Here is a 13829-nt window from a genome sequence, read left to right as displayed (position 1 = left end):
GAGCTCCAGCCGAGAGGCGCGTATATCCGTATAATGGAGTCTACAGGGCAGCAGAATGCAGCCTCTAAATAACACATTATCTGCAGAGAAACTCCTTCATTTCACCAATATTTAGCTCTGATAGGCTAGTGCTATTCCCCTCTGAGTCCGGGGTTAGCTGTTATCAACATCCGGGGTCTGTAGGTTGACCTACTGACCTCTGACCTGGATGATGTCATCTCTGAGCGCCGCGCGGTGCGGCTTGTTGCTACCGCTAATGCTACAGTTTGTTTCTACGTGTTTCCGACTTGTCAGAACAAAATGAGCAGCTGGATGGAGTTCAGACCCCGGATGTTGATAACAGCTAACCCCGGACTCAGAGGGGAATAGCACTAGCCTATCAGAACTAAATATTGGTGAAATGAAGGAGTTTCTCAGCAGATAATGTGTTATTTAGAGGCTGCATTCTGCTGCCCTGTAGACTCCATTATACAGATATACGCGGCTCTCGGCTGGAGCTCATTTCATCACAACGACTTGTAATGACACCAAAGTTATCTGGGTGAGGAAATGATCGTATTTTATGCTAGAAATAAGGTCCAGATTGTAAAAAAAAACAACGGTAATTATCCTTTAACTCCTAGTGAAGTTACAGTATCACTGTATTTACATTGTTTATTATTCATATGTCACACTTGGTTTGCATTTTACCCCCAAGGGTCTTATGAATGAGTCATATGAATGTGTTAGTCCATTATATTCAAGAAAACACACAGAAGCTATACTGTAGCTCCGGATTGGACAAGTCCTACATTTCATACATATTATGTAGGCTGTTTATGTTTTCTTTGTGCAAATTATAATAATAAGCGATATTTACAATGCAAAGCCTATGTTGCCATGGCACCAGAGTGTTAATTTAACTTAAACTCTAATAATATCCATGTTTGAGGTAGATTTGATACATCATGCCAAATTCAGTTGAACCTGGTGCAATTTTTGCCATGTTAATGCTCATTCCCACAAACCACTGTCATAGGAATGAATCAAATCTGACAGATTAAATAGTAGCCCTTTAATTTACAGGACGTTAATAACGTGATAATGTAAAGAAATAGCCGAGAAATAATAATTAATTGCGTAGTAATGTCGAGAAATATCCTAGAAATAACGGCCAATTTCATAGTATTGTCATGTTTTTCATAAAGGCAAAAGATTACACATGCTTTGAATTTTTTGGGAAAAGCCAGACTTTTTCTCCACCAAGTCTTTGCAATTGACTCTGCAGTACTATTTCTATCCAATCAATAGTTATTTCTTGGCACATTACTATGAAATTGAGCATTATTTCTACCCTATTTCTTTATTTGGATAAACCCCTTGAGATGTACAGTACCATCTCGTTTTCGAGGGGGTCCAAACATATAGACAAACATAAATTCATCAAACAAACATGTTCTTGACATTACAGTACTACGCAATTAATTGTTGTTTCTAGCCTATTTCTTGACATCATCATGTAATTAACGGCCTCTAAATTAAAGGGTTACCGATAAAATTAATCGCATTCTTTCCAAATTTCCCTCTTTTCAGCATTTAAACTTTTTTTTTTTACACCAAAACAGAACAATATTCAAAATGATGCACATATTTACTGTCATACAGAACTGTTTTATCTCATCATTTGTGCCTCTTTCTCTCCCTCTCCTCCTCCTCCTCCCTCTCCACCTGCAGCAGTACCACTACCACGAGGACGACTCGCCGCCTCTTGACCAGGGATTCCCGCGGCTCACCAACGAGGTGCGCTCCCCTGAGCTGGTGCACGTGTCCGAGAAGAATCTGTCGGAGATCGAAAATGTGCACGGCTACGTGTCGCACTCCCACATCTCTCCTCTCAAGGTCAGCACCAAACAGCTTCTTCTTTTCCCCCCATCCTAGAAACCATGACCCTCCATCCCCGCTCTGCACCGTGACCACGGTCTCTAGACAATATGGCCGCCGACTCCTCGGTTAAAGAGATAGTTCACTCATGTGGACTAAGGGCTGGGAGAAGTTTCAGAGTCCTCCGTGGCTTCTGTGAGTTACAGGGGGTCTCGGCGTAGCAGTGCATGTCCATATAATGGTTGCAAATGGATACCAACTGTCTTCGTAACAAAAAGACACACCAAAAAACATCCAAATACCTCCATGCTGCTGGTATGTAATGTCCGTCTTGTATTGAAGCCCCGAAATGCGAAAGTCTATGTTTCAAGCTTGTTTTGTAGCGGAAGCTTTCGAAGCTCCTCTTCCCGGTTCGTCAAATTTGGACGAACCAGGGTCTGTCCTCTTCCCAGAATTCTTCCCAAATTTGATGAACCGGGAAGAGAAGCTTCGAGAAGCTTCTGCTACAAACAAGCTTGAAATATAGACTTATTTAATTTTTTTGGGACAATTTCGCATTTCGGGGCTTCAATACAAGACGGACATTACATACGAGCACTATGGAGGTATTTGGATGTTTTTTGGTGTGTCTTTTTGTTATGAAGACAGTTGGTATACATTTGCAACCGTCATATGGACATGCACTGCTACGCCGAGACCCCCTGTAACTCAGAGAAGCCACGGAGGACTCTGAAACTTCTCCCAGCCCTTAGTCCACATGAGGGTGAGTAGATAATGAGTTGAGAAATTTCAATTTTGGGTGAACTATCCCTTTAATCCCAGCACAGATTTACTAGTTCATATTACTTTTTGTCGTCTGTTGTTGAGCATGTGGGGAACGTGCTGAAAAACAACCTGTAGTGTTTATAAAAGAACCGGTGATTGGGTAATAAGTAGAAACAGGAGGAAGAACACGCAGAGAAATTATAGAGAGAGATTTTGATTTCCTTTGTGTTTTAAGCTCTGAGCAGTTAGAGCGGAGAGTGGTTGAAGTCAGGACAGTTTTTTTTATAAATGAAATCTGCTCAGTCTACTGTATATCCGGCCTGTCTTTCCTCCTTTTGCGCCTCCTCTTCCCTTCCTTGTTGTGTTTTCCTGATCCACAGAAGCACCTGTTGGTTTTGGAAGAGGATAAGATAAATTTCCCTCCTCATCTCTCTCTGCCTTCTCCCATTCCTCGCACACATTTTCCCTCTGCATTGTCTGGGTTTGTGACGTGCCGGTTTGCACTGTCATGGTCTGGACTCAAACCTCTGATGAGCTCGATTTCACAGCATGAAAACCAGCGTGAGACGGGTTTGTTTGGTTGGTTGGTCGGTTGGCTGTATGTGTCTGAGCCAGCAGAGGGCGATGTTGGAGATGAACAGATCTGCTCGGTGTTTGGAAATCCTCGGTGGGTTTCAAACCGTTTGTTGTTTCAGTGAACAGACAATGAATTGGCTGCATGTTTTCTGTGTTGAGTTGACACTGGCAGAATGATTTCATTTTAAATCTTGCACTTATTGTAGATTTAATATTCTCATTCTGTTCAACATTAATTTAGAAAAGCAGGGATCTTCTTCTTTTTTTTTACATTAAGAATAGGAAAGAAAGAATTGAACAAACAGCCTTGTCATAGATCTGTGAAGAACTGATCTCAGTCCTGTCTGGTGGAGACTTTTGACCTCTCACATGTTGGATGATGATGTTATTGCCTTAGACTTGGAGAATAAGATCAGATGTTATAATCCTCAGAGTTTCCTATTTGACATGTTACACTGCAAAAACTCAAAATCTTACCAAGAATATTTGTCTAGTCAAAACAAATCTAATTCTATTCTACTTAGAATAAGACTCATCACATTAAAATGTAGCTTGTTTTTAGACACTTTTTACTTCTTTCAAGCAGATTTTCACTTGATTTAAGTAGAAAAATCTGATAGTGGAGCAAGTTTCTTATTACAAGCACAAAAAACTTGCTTTCACTGGCAGATTTTTCTACTTATTTCAATAGAAAATTTGATTGAAACAAGTGAAATGATCTAAAAACAAGTTGATTTTTTTAAGGTAATGAATCTTATTTTAAGTGGAAGGAGGTTAGTTTTGACTAAATGAGACATTTTGATAAGAAATACGACAAATATTCTTGGAAAGAGTTTGAGTTTTTGCAGTGTAGACTGTCATTGACTTCTCTGTGTGTGTGATTTGTGGTGTTGGGATGAAGCCATCCCATTGACCTATTATCACAGATTGTAAAGTGTAGACGAGTGGAGATGTTCCTAATATCACGCTGATGATCTTTACATAGATGTGTGGGAGAGGACCGGCTACACCAGCAGGTGGAGGTCTGGAGACAGACAGCCTTGTTTGGCTGCTGACAGTTGGCAGTGTTCATATCTGTGTGAAGTTGTCAACAAACTGTTAAAGGGATAGTTCACGCAAAATTCAAATTTCACTCGTTATCTACTCCCCCTCATGTGGACTAAGGGCTGGGAGAAGTTTCAGAGTCCTCCGTTCCTTCTCTGAGTTACAGGGGGTCTCGGCGTAGCAGTGCATGTCCATATGACGGTTGTGAACGGAGCTCACTTTTCTTCGTCCAAAAAGACACACCAAAAAAACATCCAAATAACCTCCATGCTGCTCGTCTGTAATGTCCCTCTTGTATTGAAGCCACAACATGAGAAACTGTTCCTAAAAAAATTAAATAACTCTATATTTTAAGCTTGTTTGTAGCGGAAGCTCCCTGGTCCGTCCAAATCTTGCGTGATTTGCGCCGGCGTCAGTGCAAATCGTGCAAGATTTGGACAGACCAGGAAAAGCAGTGCTGGGAGCTTCCAAACAAGCTTAAAACATAGACTTATATAATTTTTTTTGGAACAATTTCTCATGTCGGGGCTTCAATACAAGAGGGACATTACAGACGAGCAGCATGGAGGTATTCGGATGTTTTTTTTGTTTGTCTTTTTGGATGAAGAAAATCAAGCCCCATTCGCTACCGTCATATGGACATGCACTGCTACGCCGAAACCCCCTGTAACTCAGAGAAGGCACAGAGGATTCTGAAACTTCTCCCAGCCCTTAGTCCACATGAGGGGGAGTAGATAATGAGTGAAATTTGAATTTTGGGTGAACTATCCCTTTAAATATTCATTTTTCCTGATCCTTTTATTTTGGCTTTTACAATAGAAGTGTGAGTCTGTCGTCGGGGCTGAAGTGACGGTGATGTCTGTGATTTACGGTGGAGTCGGTCTGTGAGGCGACTCATCATGAGGTCGCTCCTCGTTAACGCCGCAGCGCGATCCACTCCCCTCATCCTCATCAATCTGAACCCGTCTCAACATCTTCCCTCCTCCCTCCACTCACCATGTGACTGAGTTACCATTACTAATGCTTTTTTTCTATCCTGATACAAAGGGCTCGGGCCTCTCTCTGTCTCTCTGTCTCTCTCTCTGTACTGGCTGCTGATCTTGTCTTTCATTTCTTACCTGCAGCCTGCACTGGTTACCCGTTTTGATCTTGCATACCCGAGTGTGACCACAGCAAACTACATGGCAAGTTTTATTTTATTTTATTTTTATTTTAACCTCTGAGGAACCTCAGTTTTAATTAATTTTTCTGCTGTTTTAGACGTCTTCCCCTTATTTCTGGGCCCCCTCAGTGTTGCATGGACTTTGTTTTGGTCTTGTTTTTGTCTTTACACTGCAAAAACTCAAAATCTTACCAAGAATATTTGTCTTATTTCTAGTCAAAATGTAATTTCTAGTCAAAACAAATCTCATTATACTTAAAATAAGACTTATCGTATTAAAAAGTAGCTTGTTTTTAGACACTTTTTACTTTTTTCAAGCATATTTTCACTTGAAATAAGTAGAAAATTCTGACAGTGGAGCAAGTTTTTCTTTCTTATTACAAGCGCAAAAAACCTGCTTTCACTGGCAGATTTTTCTACTTATTTCAAGTGAAAATTAGTTTGAAACAAGTAAAAAAACTAGATAAAGTATCATTTCCTGATGGAAATGCGTGTGACTGCTGAAAGCAGCTGAACGCTGTTGCAGAATTAGCAAATAGTGCAAGCAGTGATCACCATACAAATGGTTGCCCAAGGTAGGTATCGAACCCACAACCTCATGATCAGCAGACTTTCACTCTGCCTCTAGGCCAGTGTATACACAGTTGCAGAGACTGTTGTCTGTTGATGAACTGCACTCTGTCTCACTCTGAAGTTAACTAGCCCAAAGCTGTAGTTCCAGTGCAAATCAATCTTAGTGCAGTGGTATAAACAAGAAACATGTTAACATAAACCAAGATTGAAAGAGGTAAAGAGAATAGGTGGGGGCGCATATGCATTATCAAGTTTGATCTTGTGACCAGACCAAGTGGTATTGGTTAAAGGTCAAAGTGGCTGACACTAACAAGACTGCTCAGGTGGGATTTGAACCTGTGACCTTGTGATTGGTTGGCAGGAACCTTATCCACTAGGCCATTCCAACACTTCCAATGAAGTAGAGGTTGAGACTTTGATGAATGTGAGATTTTTCAATGATGCTTAAAGTCTCACTCCCCCGACCCTTTTCGGCCATTTTAAAACCAGCTCATTAGCCATGCACATTAGCAATCCACCTCTGGGGGGGTGGGCGGAGACTGCACTGTTTTGCACCCGCCCAGCCACCTCCTCGCACCCCACCCCCCGGTTGCTGACAGCTGGACATTGTATAATTACAGATTCAGCGCATTTAGTGTAAAACTCTCCACTGGGATTTGATCTCAGACTGGAGCATAGTCCTTGCTCACAGTGCAAGCTGCTCTACCAGGTGAGCTATACCTATTATACCTTGACAGCTACACCGAGCTGCCAAGCCTTTCAACTCTGAGCCATATGAAGAACTTTTGTGACAGACTGTATATTGTAAAATAGCCAATCTGTTAAAAAAAATGGAAGACCAGAAAAATTTCTGCATCTGTTCCTGCACCACATGATTACACGCACCCGGTCCCTTGTCATAGAGGCACCACTCAAGGAGCCTGGGAAAGTAGATAATCTCACAATTCAGATGATGTTTACAGCTTGTCTCTATCATAAACAGTTCAGATGTTATAATGTCTTGTTGATGTTTTGCAAAACAAGTAATCATATCATGGTCACACAATGAATACTTGAAGTTTCTATTCAGCATAAACACAATTCTGAGTTGAGGACACCCCTAGACACAACAATATAGACTATTAGGCTACATTGTATCATGAAATACTCATAACATCTAAGACATGACAGGTGTGGCATGATAAGCTGGGGGCCAATTTTGGCCAGCTGTAGTCACTATAGAATAGAAAATACTTTATATTAACCTATATTATTTAAATTTCGCATTTTTGCATGTACGGTATGTATTATTTCCAAACTAGTTTTTATTTTCATTTAACATTCATTTATATGCCAATCAAGAGTGGGTGAGTGAAGGAGTGCAAGAGAAGCACCTGCCCACCTCTCATGTCCAAGAGACTTTGTCCTGTCCTCACAACATGAACGAGGAAGGATAGGATGATAGCCCAGGTTTAATTATTATTATAACCTTTATTTAAATTTGGAAATATATTGAAGAGCAACCTCATTTACTATAATAATGAGGATTAATGATGAGGAAACTGTCACTGTCACATCTGTGCAACACCACATCTAGGCCTGCAAGCCTGCCCGTCTTGTGAGTTCGGGCTGGGCTCCAGCTCACTGAACTCAAGTTACATTAGGCTTGTAAATGTGCAGAGAACCTGAGTTACAATGAGCTTTATACTATCAGGAATCAAAGACTGTCCAATGACAGCTGAATAATCTGAATCAAAAGTCAAGCAATGATGTGAAATGACTGAGGTAGGAATCGAACCCATGACCTTATGATCATTAAGCCTTTACTCTGCCACTCAGCTACAGAGAGCACACTGCTTTCAAGACTGTTGTCATTCATTGTAATGTGATGATGTGCTGCAAACTGGTATGAGTAATCAAGGAGATAACAAACACCTGTAACCAATTGAAGGCGGTGGAGGAGAGCAGAATTCAACATAACATAACAAGAGTTCTTCCCTTGGATTCGAACCAGTGACCTTAAGGTTGGCAAACGGCCACCCTAACCCCTATACTACAGTGAAGTTGTGGTGAAGAGAGGTTGAGACTTTGATGAATGTGAGATTTTTCAATGATTCTTAAAATAAAGAGAAATTAGTATAAATTAGCCACACCAAGTGAGAAGAGGACTTTTTTGTGACCTGTGACTATTTTTTGGTGAATTAAAATGAATTAAAAAGCACCTAACAGCAAGTTACAAAGTTGAGCTCCTTCTCCTGCTGCTGTGAAAAAAATACATTGAGCTGAATGAGAGCAGAGAGCTCCCTGGCTGCATTTAAAAAATATTTAAAATTATTATCTAAGTCTCTTTGCATTTTTGACCAGAATTTTAGCCAGAAGACAAGTGTGGCTACAAAACTGGAGAAAATAATTTGTCTAGAGTTTAATTTGTGGCCATGCTGACAGTTTAGCCAGAAAAACTCTAGAATGTTTTTTTGCCTCTCTCCACTCTGGCACCACTCTGGCTCTGCTCGTTAGACGCAATACACACACATTATAAAGCTGAAAAAAATCAGAAAAAGTTAAATATTTTAAAAAGTATAAAGAGTTAAAAAGAGAAAAGTAATGCCGATAAAGTTCAAAAAAAGCTGCACGTTTTGATATACGAATTGTTGAAATAGCACAAAGTATGAAGGACTAGAAGAAGACCGTAAAAAGGCGGAAGAAAATGGCCAAACAGAAGAACAATAGTGTGACTGCTTCAGCAGTCACACTAAATATCTAAAAACAAGTAAATTTTCAGGTGATGAGTCTTATTTTAAGTGGAAAGATATTCATTAGTGTGACTGCTGAAGCAGTCACACTATTGTTCTTCTGTTTGGCCATTTTCTTCCGCCTTTTTACGGTCTTCTTCTAGTCCTTCATACTTTGTGCTATTTCAACAATTCATATATCAAAACGTGCAGCTTTTTTTGAACTTTATCGGCATTACTTTTCTCTTTTTAACTCTTTATACTTTTTAAAATATTTAACTTTTTCTGATTTTTTTCAGCTTTATAATGTGTGTGTGTTGCGTCTAACGAGCAGAGCTAGAGTGGTGTCAGAGTGGAGAGAGGCAAAAAAACATTCTAGAGTTTTTCTGGCTAAACTGTCAGCATGGCCACAAATTAAACTCTAGAGAAATTATTTTCTCCAGTTTTGTAGCCACACTTGTCTTCTGGCTAAAATTCTGGTCAAAAATGCAAAGAGACTTAGATAATAATTAGTGTGACTGCTGAAGCAGTCACACTATTGTTCTTCTGTTTGGCCATTTTCTTCCGCCTTTTTACGGTCTTCTTCTAGTCCTTCATACTTTGTGCTATTTCAACAATTCATATATCAAAACGTGCAGCTTTTTTTGAACTTTATCGGCATTACTTTTCTCTTTTTAACTATTTATACTTTTTCAAATATTTAACTTTTTCACAAAAAATCTCACATTCATCAAAGTCTCAACCTCTCTTCACCACAACTTCACTGTAGTATAGGGGTTAGGGTGGCCGTTCGCCAACCCTAAGGTCACTGGTTCGAATCCAAGGGAAGAACTCTTGTTATGTTATGTTGAATTCTGCTCTCCTCCACCGCCTTCAATTGGTTACAGGTGTTTGTTATCTCCTTGATTACTCATACCAGTTTGCAGCACATCATCACATTACAATGAATGACAACAGTCTTGAAAGCAGTGTGCTCTCTGTAGCTGAGTGGCAGAGTAAAGGCTTAAATGATCATAAGGTCATGGGTTCGATTCCTACCTCAGTCATTTCACATCATTGCTTGACTTTTGATTCCGATTATTCAGCTGTCATTGGACAGTCTTTGATTCCTGATAGTATAAAGCTCATTGTAACTCAGGTTCTCTGCACATTTACAAGCCTAATGTAACTTGAGTTCAGTGAGCTGGAGCCCAGCCCGAACTCACAAGACGGGCAGGCTTGCAGGCCTAGATGTGGTGTTGCACAGATGTGACAGTGACAGTTTCCTCATCATTAATCCTCATTATTATAGTAAATGAGGTTGCTCTTCAATATATTTCCAAATTTAAATAAAGGTTATAATAATAATTAAACCTGGGCTATCATCCTATCCTTCCTCGTTCATGTTGTGAGGACAGGACAAAGTCTCTTGGACATGAGAGGTGGGCAGGTGCTTCTCTTGCACTCCTTCACTCACCCACTCTTGATTGGCATATAAATGAATGTTAAATGAAAATAAAAACTAGTTTGGAAATAATACATACCGTACATGCAAAAATGCGAAATTTAAATAATATAGGTTAATATAAAGTATTTTCTATTCTATAGTGACTACAGCTGGCCAAAATTGGCCCCCAGCTTATCATGCCACACCTGTCATGTCTTAGATGTTATGAGTATTTCATGATACAATGTAGCCTAATAGTCTATATTGTTGTGTCTAGGGGTGTCCTCAACTCAGAATTGTGTTTATGCTGAATAGAAACTTCAAGTATTCATTGTGTGACCATGATATGATTACTTGTTTTGCAAAACATCAACAAGACATTATAACATCTGAACTGTTTATGATAGAGACGAGCTGTAAACATCATCTGAATTGTGAGATTATCTACTTTCCCAGGCTCCTTGAGTGGTGCCTCTATGACAAGGGACCGGGTGCGTGTAATCATGTGGTGCAGGAACAGATGCAGAAATTTTTCTGGTCTTCCATTTTTTTTAACAGATTGGCTATTTTACAATATACAGTCTGTCACAAAAGTTCTTCATATGGCTCAGAGTTGAAAGGCTTGGCAGCTCGGTGTAGCTGTCAAGGTATAATAGGTATAGCTCACCTGGTAGAGCAGCTTGCACTGTGAGCAAGGACTGTGCTCCAGTCTGGGATCAAATCCCAGTGGAGAGTTTTACACTAAATGCGCTGAATCTATAATTATACAATGTCCAGCTGTCAGCAACCGGGGGGTGGGGTGCGAGGAGGTGGCTGGGCGGGTGCAAAACAGTGCAGTCTCCGCCCACCCCCCAGAGGTGAATTGCTAATGTGCATGGCTAATGACCTGGTTTTAAAATGGCCGAAAAGGGTCGGGGTAGTGAGACTTTAAGCATCATTGAAAAATCTCACATTCATCAAAGTCTCAACCTCTATTTCATTGGAAGTGTTGGAATGGCCTAGTGGATAAAGTTCCTGCCAACCAATCACAAGGTCACAGGTTCAAATCCCACCTGAGCAGTCTTGTTAGTGTCAGCCACTTTGACCTTTAACCCATACCACTTGGTCTGGTCACAAGATCAAACTTGATAATGCATATGCGCCCCCACCTATTCTCTTTACCTCTTTCAATCTTGGTTTATGTTAACATGTTTCTTGTTTATACCACTGCACTAAGATTGATTTGCACTGGAACTACAGCTTTGGGCTAGTTAACTTCAGAGTGAGACAGAGTGCAGTTCATCAACAGACAACAGTCTCTGCAACTGTGTGTACACTGGCCTAGAGGCAGAGTGACAGTCTGCTGATCATGAGGTTGTGGGTTCGATACCTACCTTGGGCAACCATTTGTATGGTGATCACTGCTTGCACTATTTGCTAATTCTGCAACAGCGTTCAGCTGCTTTCAGCAGTCACACGCATTTCCATCAGGAAATGATACTTTATCTAGTTTTAAATATTTTTTAAATGCAGCCAGGGAGCTCTCTGCTCTCATACAGCTCAATGCATTTTTTTCACAGCAGCAGGAGAAGGAGCTCAACTTTGTAACTTGCTGTTAAGTGCTTTTTAATTAGTGTGACTGCTGAAGCAGTCACACTATTGTTCTTCTGTTTGGCCATTTTCTTCCGCCTTTTTACGGTCTTCTTCTAGTCCTTCATACTTTGTGCTATTTCAACAATTCATATATCAAAACGTGCAGCTTTTTTTGAACTTTATCGGCATTACTTTTCTCTTTTTAACTATTTATACTTTTTCAAATATTTAACTTTTTCTGATTTTTTTCAGCTTTACAATGAATGACAACAGTCTTGAAAGCAGTGTGCTCGCTGTAGCCGAGTGGCAGAGTAAAGGTTTAGTGATCATATGGTCATGGGTTCGATTCCTGCCTCAGTCATTTCACATCATTGCTTGACTTTTGATTCCAATTATTCAGCTGTCATTGGACAGTCTTTGATTCCTCATAGTATAAAGCTCATTGTAACTCAGGTTCTCTGTGGCCATATGGTTAGTGTGTTAGGTGTTGTGCTATTTCAACAATTCATATATCAAAACGTGCAGCTTTTTTTTTAACTTTATTGGCATTACTTTTCTCTTTTTAACTATTTATACTTTTTAAAATATTTAACTTTTTCTGCAAATTAAACTCTAGACAAATTATTTTCTCCAGTTTTGTAGCCACACTTGTCTTCTGGCTAAAATTCTGGTCAAAAATGCAAAGAGACTTAGATAATAATTTTAAATATTTTTTAAATGCAGCCAGGGAGCTCTCTGCTCTCATTCAGCCCAATGCTGAGAGTTTTCCACAACTCTGTCTGTAGTCCAGTTGGTAAAGTGGCCGCTTACCAACCCCAAGGTCACTAGTTCGAATCCAGGCTGAGCAATCTTGTTATGTGATGTTGAATTCTGCTCCCCTCCCCCACCCTCAATTGGTTACAGGTGTTCGTTAAGAGACGCATTAATTGCTTCTGCCACCGTTTGCAGCACATCATCACATTACAATGGCAACATGCTTATGTCTGTGCTCTCTGTGGCGAAGTGGCAGAGTAAAAGTTTATTGATCATGAGGTCATGTCTGTAGCCTAGTGGATAGCTTGCTGGTCTGGAGACCTGAAGGTTGCTGGTTCAAATCTTGCCTCAACAACAATTATAGTGAATTATTTTCCCAGTTGTCCTCTGTTGACTTCTGATAACTTGCTTCATGTTGAAACTGCTGCTCTCAGCCTGAAATTCACAGAAATTTTCATTCTAAGTCATTCAAGCTTGACTCTCAAGCTTTCTTGATGTTGACAGTGTGCAGATCATTAACAGACAACAGTCTCTGCAACTGTGTGTGCACTGTGGCCTAGAGGCAGAGTGGAAGTCTAATGACCATGAGGTTGTGGGTTCGATTCCGACCTTGGTCAAACATTTGTATGGTGATCACTGCTTGCGCTATTTGCTAATTCTGCAACAGCGTTCAGTTGCTATCAGCAGTCACACCATTTCCATTCTTGGAAATGCTTTTTCTAGTTCATTTTAATTCACCAAAAAATAGTCACAGGTCACAAAAAAGTCCTCTCCTCACTTGGTGTGGCTAATTTATACTCATTTCTCCTTATTTTAAGCATCATTGAAAAATCTCACATTCATGAAAGTCTCAACCTCTCTTACTCACAACTCTGTTTGTAGTCCAGTTGGTAAGGTGTCCGCTTGCCAACCCCAAGGTCACTAGTTCGAATCCAGGCTGAGCAATCTTGTTATGTTATGTTGAATTCTGCTCCCCTCCATCACCCTCAATTGGTTACAGGTGGTCGTTAAGAGACGCATTAATTGCTAGTGCCACCATTTGCAGCACATCATCAAATTACAATGGCAACATACCGAAGTCTGTGCTCTCTGTGGCGAAGTGGCAGAGTTAAGGTTTACTGATCATGAGGTCATGGGTTCGATTCCTGCCTCATTCATGTTGTACTTTCTGCTAGAGACTTCATTCAAATTCTGATTTGTAGACAAACTTCTAATGGCTCTTTTATGATGCTTTTATAAAGACCCACTCCCGTGAAAATCGTGTTTTTTGAGCTTTTCACATGTTCCTGTGGCATTTTTCTTGTGTTAGAGCACTTATCAGCAGAGAAGGAAGTGCAAAATTGCATTTCAGAGTTTTTCTGCCTTCAAACTGCTGTGAACCAATGGC

The 13829-nt window shown here is 40.2% G+C and overlaps 1 protein-coding gene across 27 annotated transcripts in view; it reads left to right on the top strand.

Moving 5' to 3' along the window:
* Window positions 1-13829, top strand: part of dlg2 (discs, large homolog 2 (Drosophila)) — a 262869-nt gene that overhangs the window by 112110 nt on the left and 136930 nt on the right. For 13 of the 27 annotated variants that reach the window (XM_085797014.1, XM_085797012.1, XM_085797004.1 and 10 more), the window contains 2 exons: window positions 1714-1878; window positions 5370-5429. In XM_085797014.1, the coding sequence (XP_085653140.1) occupies window positions 1714-1878; window positions 5370-5429 (225 nt within the window). The remainder of the gene's footprint in view (window positions 1-1713; window positions 1879-5369; window positions 5430-13829) is intronic. The other 14 variants (XM_085797020.1, XM_085797034.1, XM_085797033.1 and 11 more) reach the window with 3 other exon arrangements.

The sequence above is a fragment of the Trachurus japonicus genome, chromosome 14, assembly GCF_045865225.1.
Source record: "Trachurus japonicus isolate A0001 chromosome 14, Traja_1.0".
Classification (NCBI taxonomy): domain Eukaryota; kingdom Metazoa; phylum Chordata; class Actinopteri; order Carangiformes; family Carangidae; genus Trachurus; species Trachurus japonicus.
This window is presented reverse-complemented; position numbering and strand designations above follow the sequence as displayed.